The sequence below is a fragment of the Lynx rufus genome, unplaced genomic scaffold (assembly GCF_022079265.1).
Source record: "Lynx rufus isolate CCGP_SWC_20201006 ecotype Redwood Valley unplaced genomic scaffold, mLynRuf1.p SCAF_4, whole genome shotgun sequence".
Lineage (NCBI taxonomy): Eukaryota > Metazoa > Chordata > Mammalia > Carnivora > Felidae > Lynx > Lynx rufus.
The window spans coordinates 108,192,496-108,208,932 of record NW_025814856.1 but is presented as its reverse complement, the minus strand read 5'-3'; the positions used below and the strand labels follow the sequence as shown (position 1 = coordinate 108,208,932).

The 16,437-nt window shown below is 37.7% G+C and overlaps 1 protein-coding gene across 6 annotated transcripts in view; it reads left to right on the top strand.

Annotated features, from left to right (window-relative positions):
* The window catches only part of DGKB (diacylglycerol kinase beta), a 647,032-nt gene that overhangs the window by 231,267 nt on the left and 399,328 nt on the right, over nucleotides 1–16,437 (top strand). For all 6 annotated transcript variants that reach the window (XM_047096393.1, XM_047096391.1, XM_047096390.1 and 3 more), the window contains one exon: nucleotides 10,948–11,108. In XM_047096393.1, coding sequence (XP_046952349.1) covers nucleotides 10,948–11,108 — 161 coding nt within the window. The remainder of the gene's footprint in view (nucleotides 1–10,947; nucleotides 11,109–16,437) is intronic.

The following is a 16,437-nucleotide window of genomic DNA, read 5'->3' as shown; positions in this document are numbered from 1 at the left end:
GAGTTTCAAAAGCAGCGTAACACAATGACATTTATGTTTTCAAAAATAGGTTAATTGAGGGTTATAACATAAACTTAAGAAGAAATTGTGAAAATGTAGACAATCACAGTTTTCCAAATAAGAACTTGTACTATAGTTTTCATAATTAGAGAATAAAAGGACTGGACCAGGGTGATGATAAAGCAAATGAAGACAAGTAGACAAACTGGAGTTGTGTTTTCAGGGAAGGACTGATAGAACCTGCCAGTGGAGTGCATAGGAGCTTTGTGGAAGGCAAGGTGTTAAGGGAAACAGCAAATTGCCTAAGTGGAGTGATTAGGAAAATAGAGATACCATTTGGTAAAGCAACATGCTCTGAAGTGTGATTATTTCTCAACGGGTGTGTAGCTAACTTCGAGCAAGTAAGTTGCTTAACAACTGTGTACTTCCGATTCCTCATCAGATTTGAAAAAATGGTAGTGTCTGCCTTGTGGGTTCTGATACCAAGCTATCAAATTGTTTGCCTAATGTTTGTTCTGAGTACTTTAGGTAGTTGTAGTAATTATCATCATGCCTAGCATTTGGGAAAGAAAATAATCACTTGGTTAATTATTGGTTAACTTTTGGTCACTGTAATATGTTGACTTTAAGCTTATTGTTTGATAAGAATATATTTGGGAAAATATAACACTGGAAAAATGTAGGAGGTCCTAGGGCATTTGAAAATACTTAGTTTACATTCTCTTTGCAGTTTTTCTGGCAATAATTAGTCTAACAAAAATTTAACATTATGGTAGGGAAAATGTTTCGTGAGAGTGAGGGGATAAGAGAGTTTTAGACGGGGCACACACTTACAAAAATATATGTTATTGCTTTCCTTTATGTGACTTTCCTTTATAAAAATTTCTATGATTATTTTTTTAAAAATTTAAAAAAGTTTTATTTACTTATTTTGAGAGAGAGACAGAAAGTGTGAGGGACAGAGTGTGAAGAAGAGAGAGAATCTCAAACTGGCTCAGTGCTGTCAGCATAGAGTCTGATGCGGGGCTCGATTCCATGACCGTGGGATCATGATCTCAGCCAAAATCAAGAGTCAGACAACCAACAGCCCCCCGGTCACCCCTGTGGCTTTTCAGATACATTTGATCGTAACATTGCATCATTAAATGGAAAATAAATATTAATTATGCTTTTATTTTGTTTCTTAGCCTAGAGGGATTATATGTTTTAAATCAAAATAATGGAAGCAAAATAACATCATTCTTTTCTAGAAATAGGCTTTTACTTATATATTTAGTGATTTTGATAAGTATTTAAAAAAATATGACCTTCTTGAGTTTTGGAATACTGTTTATAGTTACACATCATTATTTAACAAGCTTGTTCATAGATAAACAGAAACAAGTAGGGTGTAGACACTTGTTAAATTGGGGACTACAGTTTGGAATTCTTCACCTTTGAAAATTAGCTCTCAACTGCAGATGTTGTGATTCTCAAAATAGATTTACTGCCTCTTTCCATTTTTATTTGGCTAGAAGGTTGATTGGCATTAGACTTTTTCATGCTTATCCATAAAAACTTTGAGAAAATAACCAATGGTAAATATTTTAAGGTGAACAACACTACTAGAATCTAGCTCTAATAGTTAAATTTCACTAAATCCATTTCTACTTTGTTCTCTCCTGGTCAGTTGCTCTTCCTACATTTTTCTAGCATTATATTGAGCCATGCTGCTGTTAACCTGAGACGTAGCTGAGGACAAGCTTAATATTTTATTTAAAGCATTATTATTTATCCATGTATCTGCTGAATATATGTAATACAACATATATTATATTATATTATATTATATTATATTATATTATATATTTCTATTATATATTGTACTATACTTCCATGCTATATTGTAATATACTATATTACATTAGTATATGTAAATTGATTTACACCTGAAAACTATCATATTTATTTTCAAATGAGTTGAATTTGCACAATAGGTGAACATACTTAACTTTTTTATTCAGTTCAACTGTGAAAATATATAAAATTCATTTGTGGGATAATATTTATTATTTTTATAAGAAATTAAAAATTTAGGAGACATTCAACATTAAGAATGAGGGCAGAACTATTAAAAATATGAAATTTATGTAAGTTTAAATATTTTTTTTTAGCAGCAGACAAAACTTTATTAGAGTATAAGATGAGAAAGGAAGAATAGTATGAAAGATCTTTTTACAGAGAGGGGACACTCGAAAGTGACTATAGGCAAAGGGCTTTGTTTTTTAAGGTTCTGATTAGCCCTCCCTCCCCTTCCCCCTTGTACCTTCTCAGGTTCTACCTTACTAGCTGGATAACTCTATGTGCTGGGTCCATTCCTGATTAGTTCACTTCCATTGTATGAGGGGTAGTCTAAGGCCACACCACTTCCTTGTGAGTCATAGGTTTTGTGTTCAAGTCTGTCAGGTCTTTTGTCAAATTCCTAAGGGGAACTTAAGGGGGAGTAGGTGCTGTCTGTTGTATTCAAAAGAGAGACCTTAAGCCTGAGGGGGTTTGCTATGGTCATACTCTCCCAGCCTTGTTACAAAATGTGTGTTTTTTCCCACTCAGGGACCTCAGGTCCTAATTTTTCTCTCTGCCTACTGAATCCTATCCTTTTCCTATCATATTCCCACCCTCTGAACACATGATTCCTAACTGCCATTAGGAACTGGGACAAAGCCTGATCTTAACTGCTTCCTGCTGAGCAGGGGCAATGACAGGAGAACATTAGTCAGGGCAAGTTCAGAGGTCGATCCATGGTCCGATATAGTGGGCAGGTGTTTGGAAAATCTGGACTAGCAACATTTTCTTGGATGTCTTATTTTCTGGCCTGTGCAACAGCTTCTACAAATGACATACAAAGAGAATGTTAGGCCAACAAGCATTAATCTTCTAAAATGCAATGCCTCTTTTGTGTGTGTGTGTATCAGGATTTGACTATACTCCCTTTTATTTTTTTTATTTTTTTTCAATATATGAAATTTATTGTCAAACTGGTTTCCATACAACACCCAGTGCTCATCCCAAAAGGTGCCCTCTTCAATACCCATCACCCACCCTCCCCTCCCTCCCACCCCCATCAACCCTCAGTTTGTTCTCAGTTTTTAAGAGTCTCTTATGCTTTGGCTCTCTCCCACTCTAACGTCCTTTTGTTTTGTTTTTTTTTTTTTCCTTCCCCTCCCCCATGGGTTCCTGTTAAGTTTCTCAGGATCCACATAAGAGTGAAACCATATGGTATCTGTCTTTCTCTGTATGACTTATTTCACTTAGCATCACACTCTCCAGTTCCATCCACGTTGCTACAAAGGGCCATATTTCGTTCTTTCTCATTGCCACGTAGTACTCCATTGTGTATATAAACCACAATTTCTTTATCTATTCATCAGTTGATGGACATTTAGGCTCTTTCCATAATTTGGCTATTGTTGAGAGTGCTGCTATAAACATTGGGGTACAAGTGCCCCTATGCATCAGTACTCCTGTATCCCTTGGGTAGATTCCTAGCAGTGCTATTGCTGGGTCATAGGGTAGGTCTATTTTTAATTTTCTGAGGAATCTCCACACTGTTTTCCAGAGTGGCTGCACCAGTTTGCATTCCCACCAACAGTGCAAGAGGGTTCCTGTTTCTCCACATCCTCTCCAGCATCTATAGTCTCCTGATTTGTTCATTTTGGCCACTCTGAGTGGCGTGAGGTGATATCTGAGTGTGGTTTTGATTTGTATTTCCCTGATGAGGAGGGACGTTGAGCATCTTTTCATGTGCCTGTTGGCCATTCGGATGTCTTCTTTAGAGAAGTGTCTATTCATGTTTTCTGCCCATTTCTTCACTGGGTTATTTGTTTTTCAGGTGTGGAGTTTGGTGAGCTCTTTATAGATTTTGGATACTAGCCCTTTGTCCGATATGTCATTTGCAAATATCTTTTTCCATTCCGTTGGTTGCCTTTTAGTTTTGTTGGTTGTTTCCTTTGCTGTGCAGAAGCTTTTAATCTTCATAAGGTCCCAGTAATTCATTTTTGCTTTTAATTCCCTTGCCTTTGGAGATGTGTCAAGTAAGAGATTGCTACGGCTGAGGTCTGAGAGGTCTTTTCCTGCTTTCTCCTCTAGGGTTTTGATGGTTTCCTGTCTCACATTCAGGTCCTTTATCCATTTTGAGTTTATTTTCGTGAATGGTGTGAGCAAGTGGTCTAGTTTCAAACTTCTGCACATTGCTGTCCAGTTCTCCCAGCACCATTTGTTAAAGAGACTGTCTTTTTCCATTGGATGTTCTTTCCTGCTTTGTCAAAGATTAGTTGGCCCTACATTTGTGGGTCTAGTTCTGGGGTTTCTATTCTATTCCATTTGTCTATGTGTCTGTTTTTGTGCCAATACCATGCTGTCTTGATGATTCCAGCTTTGTAGTAGAGGCTAACGTCTGGGATTGTGATGCCTCCTGCTTTGGTCTTCTTCTTCAAAATTATGTTGGCTATTCGGGGCCTTTTGTGTTTCCATATGAATTTTAGAATTGCTTGTTCTAGTTTCGAGAGAATGCTGGTGCAATTTTGATTGGGATTGCATTGAATGTGTAGATAGCTTTGGGTAGTATTGACATTTTGACAATATTTATTCTTCCAATCCATGAGCAGGGAATGTCTTTCCATTTCTTTATATCTTCTTCAATTACCTTCATAAGTTTTCTATAGTTTTCAGCATACAGATCTTTTACATCTTTGGTTAGATTTATTCCTAGGTATTTTATGCTTCTTGGCAAAATGCAATGCCTCTTAAGGAGGAGGCCTAACTATAGGAAGGAAAGACCCATTGTAGCCATCCAAAAAATTCCTCACATGTCTGGTCATTTTTTAAACCAATTTGACTGTAGTTTTTTTCCCTCCTCCATACTTATTTGTATCCTGTGATATCATTAGTTAGAATAATTAAGTACCTGAACTAGTTTATGGTTCTCAATCCTCAGATCTTCTTCTGGCTATCCAGTTTCCATGGGAACAACTCCATGAGGGGTATTTAAATTTACCTCAAGGAAAGATTGTTCTTTGATATCCAGATTGCTGTTAGTTTAGGCAATTGTGTATCTATCTTGGAGCTAGTAGCACTATAGTCCCTAATTTGGTCATAATATCTCTTTCTAGCAAGGGAGTGGAGCTCTCTGGCATTATCAAAAAAGAATATGAAAAAATTAAAGATGCCTGGGTGGCTCAGTTAGTTGGGTGTCCAACTTCAGCTCAGGTCATGATCTCACAATTTGTGAGTTCGAGCCCTGCATCAGGCTCTGTGCTGACAGCTCAGAGCCTGGAGCCCACTTCAGATTCTGTCTCCCTCACTCTCTGCCTCTCCCCTGCTCACACACTCTCTCTCCTTCAAAATAAATAAACATTAAAAAAAATAGAATATGAAAAAATCAAGTCTCCCATATGCACCCTGGTAGCTGAGAGAAAAATTTTTCAGAGATGCCTCTAATCATTATGCAGTGTTCAGATAGTTGGCCAGGAGTGGAAAGGAGGACAGAAAAGATGATTCCAGTGTCAGGAAGGAAATCAACTGGTTTACCTTGTATATCCAGAGTTACCAGAGGCTTTGGGTTTACGATAGCTAGTTGGTTTTGGGGAGCCATTTTAAAGAGCCTTGGACTATATCACTCCCTTTCAGGGACATTGGTTATCCAAGCCCTCATAGACAGAGGTTCCTGAAGGCATTCAGACTCCCAGTGCCCTGAATGGACAAGTAAATGGCACTTGGTTCCGGATCCAGTCTGACATAGTGTGGCAAGCCACAACCAAGGCCTCAGATTTTTTCTTAAGCCTCCTTTTCTGTTCCTTACTCTCCTCATGATCTCAGTTGTAATGTACCCATTTGACAGCTCCAAAGAACTCCTCCAGGGTCCCTTCCAGGCCAACAGCCAACTTTTTGCAGCTTTCTCCAAATATCTGGGGCTGATTGAGTGACAAATTTGTCCTTTAGGATCCTCGCAGCTTTGGGGGGTGTTAGGGAGATACCCATATATTTAACCTCAACCTTTCCAGGAAGGCCACCAGGTTTTCATCTTGTGTTTGCGTAATAGTGGCTAATTTAGCATAATTTAAAGGTTTAACTTGGGACCTCATTAATTTTTCCAAAAACAAGCTCTGTTTTTTCCAAAAACAAAGGCCATCCATTTCTCAATGAGATGGTCATAGTCCCAATTAGGATCTTGGAGCAGGACTGCCTGGGTCCTTTCTGGTTCCCTATAGGACCTCTAGTCCCATGGTAATTAATGAGTTGCTTTATGAGTCCCCATATCTCTCAGCTGCTGCCAGAACCCTATGTTTCTCTGTCTTATTAAGAGTCTGAATCAGCAAAAGCATTATATCTTTCCAGAATATTCTAAAAAGCCCCTATATGTCTATCTGGATCATCAGAAAATTTACCTAGATCTCCTTTTATCTGTCTTAAATCTTGTAATGGAAAAAGTACTTGTAACCTTATCACAGTGGTGCCTCCTTGTGTCCTCCCTTCCAGCACTTGAGCTTCTTGTAGGGGAAATATGCCTGTTGCATTATGGGGAGGGCCTGGATAACATGGGCAGAAGGGAGCAGAAGTGTATGTTTTTAAGTCTGAATGTACAGATCGAGGACCTGAGAAGGAAGAGGCTGAGATGGAAGACTTCCCTTTCTCCTTTTCTAGGTCTGCTTTGGGTACAGGCAAAGGTTCTTATGAACTCTTGGAAAGCATTGCCAACAGGCCAGAATGGACCTTATACATAACTCGATTCTCTCTTAAGGCCCCCAACACACTGAACATAGGCGACTTCTCCTCAATTCCTCCTCACATTTGTAAAACAGTCCAATTGGAGGATAGTATCATAATTGATATTTTCCTCTGGTGACCTGTTTTCCTCCTCTAATTTGTACTGGGGCCAAGGCTTGGTGCAAAAGAAAATGAGTCGCTTTTCTTTCAGGGTATGTGGATCAAAATTATCCCAATTTGTGATAATGCATCCAAAAGGAGGATTGGCCTTGGTTGGGGAATTGCCAATTGCCTATAGAATTCCAATTTCTACAGGAAAAAGGAGGAATAGGCATCCCTTATCTCAATTTCCTATCTCTGGCCAGAAGAAACCTTATCTCCTAACCACTGTACTTAGCCTGGCTATGCAACTGGCAGCCAAAAGCCCTGTCAGTCTTGTGAGGTGCTGGCAGTAGTCGCTTTTACCCGCACTTGACCCTACCTCCAAGAACGACCTTGTCTTCCCGATTCCTCACACCCCTCCATTTCCCACCTGTGGGACTTTGGGGGTATCAGCTGTGACCAAGCAAGACTTCCCTGGATGTAGAGGATGTGCTCATTTTATTTTTGGCTGTACAGTAATTTATGTATTGATCATAATAAAAACTGTTCCTCTTTACAAATACATGTCAAAAGGCTGGTGAAAAACCTTTTTTGTAAGGATAAAATTGGCCATTGAGGGGGGCTAAAAGTGTCAAAATTGAGGTCTATTTCCCTGCCTTTTCCAGCAATGCCCACATAAATACATTCCAGCCATGTGGGTATCCATTTTACAATATCGAGGTTGTTGCACATTGGCAGACACTGGGTTAAGTGTAGCAAAATGGCTCCCATGTATCTCACTAAAAACCCTCTATATTATCATAGCCATCCATCCATCCCTCATATGGCACAGGCCATATTCATCTGCCTTGCAGAAACACAAATGTAGAGTATTTGGAGGCCAGCAACAAGGGTATTGCCACCATTTTCCCAGCCTTTGGCTCAAAGGAGGGGGAATTTTAATCTTATACCAGGGTACTTTTAAAATCTGTTCATTTTAATCTTAGTCTCCCTGACCACACATAAAATTCCTTTCCAAAGATTTCCCTGCACAAACCTTCTACAATTTTCCTTTGCATTCAGATTTTGTCCCAAGCAATTTCTCTTCAAACTACCAGTCTTGTTTAGGACAAAATTCCTTTTTTTTTTTTTTTTTTTTTTACTGTCAACAAAAATGCATTTCCTTTCCTTATAACTTAAACATCTACTTTTCTACAAACATATTTACTTTTACTTATTTCCTTGCTTCCTTATTTCCTTATTTGTACCAGTGTTAACTACATTAAGCAGAATTTTAATGGTTAGAAACCTTAGTCTCCAGTGAAAACTAAGCAGTAACCAATTGTGAATTGTTACGTCAGAATTCCTTAGATGGCAAACTTATGAATCAATTAAGCACAAAGCATGTTTTCCAACAGACCCAAATATCCTTAGTTTTTCTGCTATAAGTCAAAAGCATAGGGGCACCTGGGTGGCTCAGTTGATTGGATGTCTGACTTTGGCTCAGGTCAATGATCTGGCAGTTTGTGGCTTTGAGCCCCATGTCTGTACTGACAGCTCAGAGCTGGGAGCCTGCACCAGAATCTGTGTCTCCCTCTCTCTCTCAGATGCTCCCTGCTCATGCTCTGTCTCTCTCTCTCAAAAATAAATAATCAATAAAAAAAAAAGTCAAAAGCATAAACCTATGTTTAGTTAGCAGTGCTTTAGCATTCCACCTGATTTAGAAAAGTCCTAAATGTCCAGTGAATTTAACCCAGTTTATCATCCAAGCAAAACTTCAAAGGTTCAGGTTATCAAAGACCCTGAAAGCCATCTTAACAATCACCCAAAAACATTTTGAAACAAACACATTGCAACAGAGATAGCATGAGCTTATTTGACCTTTAGTAAACCTAAGTAGACAAATTTTTATATATTTAATGCTGATGACCCTGAAGATGTGCATATCTTAATGAAACCAACAAACTTAAATTTAAATACCAAATATGTTCCATCTGTGCCTATTTAAAAGTCAATTAATTTGTTCCCAATTGTTACTTTTTCCCTGGGGCACCTGTGGGGAACTCTGAAGTGAGTGGCTCCTTGCTGCCCCTTGACCAGAGGGTGGGAGGAGGAGCCGGTGGTGCCTGAGGCCCTGAGGATGGTATAGGAACCAGTTTCTAGGCGGCACCCAAGGTGGTGCGGAAACAGGCAGAGGGAGGGCAAGGCTGAAGGGATGAGCTTTGGTAAGAAGTCCAGAGGCAGATAAAAGCCCAGAGGGCAGACAAAAAGAGGTCTCCTGGTCCTAAAACCAGTCAGCTTGTCTAGATGAGCAGATGTGGATTTTTTTTTTTTTTTTTTCACCAACAAGCGGAAATGGGCAGTCCATGTTGGGCCAGAGAAGATAGGGAAGTTCCCCGAAACAAAAGGAGTTTTTGCAGCTGCTTGGGAATATTCCTTAAAGTCCCCATCGTGAGGAAGACTAACCAGAGATAGTTGGCTCTTATTATAATCTGCACATTGTGGGAGCCTGCCAAATGTCTGCGTACAATTGTATGCAAATTATTATGTATATTCAAAGTTTTTGAATTTTACTGCAAAAATATGATGTAACATCTACAAAAATAATATGTGATACTTCTAATGTTTCTATGTGTCTAATCATTGTTTGTTGTACTCTTTGCTGTATGTATTAATTAGTACATAATTATTTTACCTGTGTAAGAAAAATGTAATGGTAGGCGCCGAAATGGGCATTCCTAGTTTCTGTCTGTCTTACCTTCTAATAGTTAATTCAACAAATACACCATAATTACACTTATTTATTTTTAAAGAATGTTGGCATATTACAGTGCCTATTCTTCTTTCTTTTAATCCAATTAATTCCAATGTTATGTGTGCTAACACCTCTGATCAGGCCTCATAGCCCTAGGCAGTTACTTGTTCAATGAATACATTATTAAAATATAGACCAAAGTTGGACACAGAAAATCTATGAAAATCTTGTTTCAATTCAAAATATACTCTCAAGAATGTGTGTATGTGTGTGCAGAGTTAGAGAGGGAGATATTATTTAACTTAATACAATATTTCTAATTCTATTATCATTAGTAGTATTATACAGTTGAGAAATTCCTATTCTTATGCCTCATATACTAAGACCTTTTATGCATTTTCTCATTTAATTCTCACAATAAATCTAAGTTTTTACATAGGAGGAGGACGCTATTTAGGAAGGTTAACAGCAAATATTAAATAACACAACCGGGATTAGGATGTCTGAACTATAAGGTTATATAGATACAAATACATTTAAGAGAAAATATCATAGTAAGCAATAATTGTAGTTTCAGGCCATGTTGACTACCTGCAGTAGACTCATTAAAACAAGACTTGTTGAGCATCTGCTCCCGGGAAGACCTGGTAAAGGACACTTGCAGTGAGAACAATGCAAATAACTACAATGCAATGTAGTGGTTCTAAAGTGCCACTAGTTTGGAGAGCTGTGTGCTGTGGCACTGTATAGAAGCCATTATTTTGGGAGGGTGGCTTCTGGAAAGAAGCGCTATCAAATATAAAACCTGCAAAGGGAGCAGAAGCAAGGCAACCAAAAGAAAAGGGTACTCTGGGTATATAGAATAAGGCAATATAGTGCACAAAATGAGAAAGAGAAGGACCTTCTTCTACTTAAACTGAAAGTTGTTCCATATCAGTAGAGAGCAAAGTGTGAAGATAAACGAGGATTGTAACGGGTCAAGTCTAAAATTGCATCCAGGATTTTTACTTCAGCAACTGGGTCAAGGCTGTTGCCTGTCTGAAAGAGAGTTAAAGCAGGCATTAATTTCATTCTGAATTCAATGATATAGTTTTGAGGGGATAAGCAGTGGAGATATTCATTTGTTCTTGGACTATACTGAGAATTGGCACCCTAGGAGAGGAATGTGAGTTGCAAATTAAAGCTAAAGGTAAAATATTTTTATGAGCTTAACAATTACAGTTAATTCTTTATCTTGTATTAGACTTTGCTTTAAAATGCATTGTTTAGCTTTAGAGTGATGTATCCACATGCACACACTCAGACACACATAAATACAGCTTTTGTTATTTGGTTATTTTTTTTTCTCAAGATAATTTTTGTTTCATTAGGTTATGAAGGTGAGAATCTGATGAAAATCCTAAAAGACATTGAAAACAGCACAGAAATCATGTTGGACAGGTGGAAGTTTGAAGTCATACCTAATGACAAAGATGAGAAGGGAGACCCAGTGCCTTACAGTATCATCAATAATTACTTTTCCATTGGCGTGGTAAGATTTTGCGTTAAATGTTCTTTTTTACCAGTCTGGAATAATCACTGTGTATAAACTCTTACACTGTGAAGATTTACTGATTATAAATAATTTATTTTATCTCTGTGTCAGCAAAACACCTCTTTTAATGGGCTATAATAAAACTTACGAATTTATTCAAAGTCAAAGAATCAGCAATAGATAAATTTTTCATGTGTTAAACAAAGGAAAGAAACTTTTTTTTCCCCCAGTTGATTTGACTATTTGGGTTACTAAAATAAAGGGTAGAATGGTTTGTAAGATAGTTATGTTTTTGAATATAGACTGAAGCTCCACAGTTAAAATGTGAAGATGATGCATCAAATTTTATCTTACTTTGAGATATGTATCAAAATATTATAACCTATTAGGTTTTTACGCTTAGGTCTGAAGTCTAAGAAAAATGCTACTATCATTCTCAAGTGGTTAAAACGTCAAAAGGCTAACTTTTTACTTAATTTCTTGAAAAATCTTAGATGGAAAGTAAAATATCATTTGACAATTAAAATAGTTATTGTAATTCTAATCCCTAAGGAATTAATATTTTTAATAGTGATTTTATACATACATATATGTTACTTGGTAATTATTAATTCTTAAGATATATTATGTACATTACATTTCATTTAACATACACTGTTTAATATTAATCTTATGTCATGCTACATACTGTCTCATGTGCCTGCACACACACACACTCACACACACACACACACACACACACACAAGCACCCACACACACTGCTCTCGTAGATTATAGAAGTCATTGATTGAATCTGTGAATTTAGGAAGTTAAGCTACCTGAGCAAGGTTCCTTTAGCAATATTTTTTCTGAGTGTCCATTTATTTATCTGTACTCTCATTGTTACAAATAATGTCGTTATACATTTAAAGAGCCTCAAACAATGGTACATAATGAAAGGTAAATATACAATCATTAATAATACTATTACACTATTATTATTTGCAACAAAAGTGTAATGCATTTGATCCAAAAAGTCCTACTTATATTTGATATGAAGTATGCATAATAATGTTTTTAACAGTTTTATGGGCATGTAACTTACACACAACCTAATTCACTCATTTTTTTTTTTTAAAGAAATTTTCAACGTTTTTTATTTATTTTTGGGACAGAGAGACAGAGCATGAACGGGGGAGGGGCAGAGAGAGAGGGAGACACAGAATCGGAAACAGGCTCCAGGCTCCGAGCCATCAGCCCAGAGCCTGACGCGGGGCTCGAACTCACGGACCGCGAGATCGTGACCTGGCTGAAGTCGGACGCTTAACCGACTGCGCCACCCAGGCGCCCCCTAATTCACTCATTTTAAGTGAACTATGGTTTTACTAAATCCATCCAATTTTACAAGATTTTCATTACCTAAACAAGAAGCTTCATGCCCATTTGTAGTCAATTCTGGCTTCTTCACCTAACTCTAAACAACTAATTTTTCTGTATATAGATATTTCACATAAAAGAAATCGTACAATATGTAGTCCTTTGCATCTGGCTTGTTTCACTTCACATAATATATTTGAAGTTCACCCATATGAACTGCATGAATACTGTATTCCATTTTATTGCTGAGTAGTATCCCATTGTGTGGGCATGACACATATTGTTTAGTCATTCACCAGTTGAGAGGCATTTAGATTGTTTTGATTCTTTGGATGTTATGAATAATGCCATTCTCTTGAGTTCCTTAAGTGCATTTTTTGTTTGTTTTGGTTAATGTAGTTTTTAACTCCAGAATTTCCATTTGTTTCTTTTATAATTCCTCCATTTTTAATTGGTATTTTTTATTTGAAGAGTCATTGTTGTTATGCTTTCCTTTATTCTTTAAATATAGTTTACTTTAGTTCCTTTGACATGTTTAAAATAGCTGTTGTGAAGTCATTTTCTGCTAAGTTCAACACCTGGTGCTCATCAGAGAATTTAATAACATCTTGACCACATCCAAGACTATTTTTCCTAAAACATGTGCCACATTTTGCTCTTCCTCTGCATGTCTTCTAATTTTTTGCTGGTAACTGGATATTATATACAATTTATTGTAATAAGTTTGGATTTGGATCTGCTCACAGTGGTTATAGTTGTTCCTGTGTTTGTTTAGTGACTTGCCCACACTTACCATGTGGAGCATTTCTCTCCTGTGGTGTATGGTATATGGCTGCTGATGACTCAGTTTTGTTTTGTTTTCTCTTTTTAATTCTTGTGTTTATTTTAATACTGGCTTCCTGGAGATCACCTCTGTGTCAGCATGTTTGATCAGAGTTTGTGCTCAGTAAGTTTGTGGCAATAAATCTTCACCCCTTTGCCATTGGATCTGTGTGTTCGCTGGGGAACACACATACACTTCAGGCAATTTTTAATCCTACTTCAGCTTTTAATATCTGCCATCCCTACTTCTGTCTCTTTTGCCCATGCATAAAAATTCTCACTAGCCAAGGATGTATAGTCAACTAGGGCTCTTTTTGGTCTTTCCTGAACATGTTTGCAGCCTTGCACGTGCATACAGCCTTTCAGACAGCCAACCAAGGCCCATTATGGCTATCTCATTCTTCAGGACTCCTGTTGAATTTCCTGTTAGCTGGCTCCTTAGTTGTTTGCCTTAATCAGTTTTGCAAACTCAAGCCAGCTGGGACACTGGCCTTCCTTACCCACTTGCTACTGAGATTACTCTTGTTTTAGATAACTCTCTGGGTCATGGAGTTTTTCTACCTTCCACTCCAAATCCAATCAGTTCCCCTGCCAGTAAAGTTGCTTGCTTTCATGGCTTGCTCACACTTTAGAAGTAGAACACTGATGGAGCTGGAGGATAAGGGAGTAGCCCAAAGCTGAATCATGACCCATTGCCACTGCTGTTATCTGAACTTAAGTAGTTTTTCTTGGATAAACACTTCTCAGTTTTTATATGCTTTTGGTCAGTTTCCAGTGGCCCTCAACAGCATATAATTTTTTCCCACCACAGGAGATATTTGGCAATGTTTGCACACACATTTGATTGTCATGAATGAGAGGGGATGGCTATTGGCAGTAGAGGCTAGGAATGCTGCTAAGCACTCCCAGTGCACAAAACAAGCCCCCAGACACACAAGAAAGAATTACATAGCTCAAAATGTCAGTAGTGCTGAGGTTGAGAAACCCTGGTATCAAGAAACAGACATATTAATACAAAACTCAAGGTGTTGGGAAAGGAGAAATAGCTAAAACCCAAAGAAATGAGAAAGGAAACTAATAAAAATAAGATGGGAAATATAGCAAAGATTAACAACAACAGGAAAAAATATATATATAGAATGCTGGCACAACAAAATACTGGATAATTGAAAAGAATTAATCAGTTCTATTGCAAAATTGATTTTATAAAATTACAGTGGAGAGAATTACAAATAAACAATGTAGAATGAAAAAGACCAGAAAAACAAACCAATAAAAAAACCCATAGACACAAAATGTAATATCCCAATTGAAAATATATTAGAACTAAATATGGGAGAGTAGCAAAGTTGCCAAACTGAAAACCAACTTAAATATTCAAAGTATAAGGTGTCTGCGTGGCTTAGTCGGTTGAACATCCAACTGTTGATTTTGGCTCAGGTCATGATCCCAGGGTTGTAGGTTGTAGGCCTGTGCCAGGCCCCCTGCTGAGTGGAGCCTGTTTAAGATATTCTCTCTCTCTCTCTCTCTCTCTCTCTCTCTCTCTCTCTTTCTCTCTCACTGTCTCCCACTCTCTCTCTCTTTCTCTCCTCCTGCCCCTCTCCCCCACTCATGTTTGTTTTCTCTCTCTCTCTAATATATATATTCACAAATACTCCATTATATCAGCAATAATCAATGAATTTACAAAAACAGCAGTAAAAAACAGAAAACATCTAATAATTAATAAAGTATATACAAGACCTATGTATTTCCTATTCTTAGATGAGATAGCTTAATATAATATGCAAATTAATTTATACATTTATCTGTAACTAATGAAGATTAGCGCTGGATTTATGACAAATTCGAAAAACCTATTTTAAACTATATATCCCAAAGTAAGTCAATTTCAATACAAAGAAAAGATGGAGAACTGTTTGACCAAATTAGACATACTGCAAGTGGCCTGGAAATGATAATAGAATGGTGCTGTCAAATGAAAAGATGGATGAATCAAAGAGGTAGAGGGACATGTAATGACACTCTGTATAGACATGGCACAAAGACTCATTGGCGAAATGACAGATTGTATAGTTCAGATTGCAAATCACTTAATGTTCAAAAATTAGCTTCCTAAGGAAAGAAAATATTGTTAGAAGTCTACCTCACATTACATAGGTAATTGCTAGATGTATTTAAGTACTAAATGTGAAATGCCAAGTTTAGGACCTAATAAAAGAATATATCAAATATATTTGTGATTTTGAAGTAGAACAGAACTAACTAAACAAAGTGGATTTTGAGTGAGGTCACTTTAGAAGGGTCTTTGTCCGTTTGACTTGGAGCCTCTTTCAGTGAGTAAAACATGGGAAGGCGGGGTAGGAAGAAAGGAGAAAATCCCTCCCTGAAATATTTGCTTCTGCCCCAGCAAGCCAAAGGCTCAACACTCAGGATCGGAATCAGAGCAGAGTTCAAGCTTTGGCTGTCCCTCAGGAAGGCCACCTTCTACTCAGCAATTTGTATTCTCCTGTCTCAGTGGATCCAAAAAACAATAAAATGAAATGAATGATCTATCTCAAGCTATTCCTGAATATATAAGAAGCAGAGAAGTTGGAATATTGAAAGGATGAGAGGGGGGATTTCAACTTTTTGATATCACCAGCATGGGACACATGAAGATGGCATACAATTTGTACTGGAAACTATCTCTTAGAACTTTATACCTCCTAGTTACAAGGAGATCTCAAAGTTTGACTGTATTATCAGTAGAGTTTTCAGGATTTCACTTATTGCCCTTCATTGGCTGGCCATAAGCGTTTTATACTTTATGTAGAACTTGCTTCAAACTTTTAGAAAAACCTGTGACGGTCAGAAATATATAAATATCATCTTCATATGCCCTGTGGAATACCCCTTGTATTAGTCAGAGTGGGTTGAGTACTGGCACAAACAACCCCAGAATAACAGTGGTCTGACAACAACTAAGAATTAGTTCTTCCCTTGGGGTGCCTGGATGGCTCAGTTGGTTAGGTGTCCAACTTCGGCTTAGGTCAGGATCTCACGGTTTGTGGGTTTGAGCCCTGCATCGGGCTCTGTGCCGACAGCTCAGAGCCTGGAGCCTGCTTTGGATTCTGTGTCTCTCTCTCTGCTCCTCCCCCACTCATG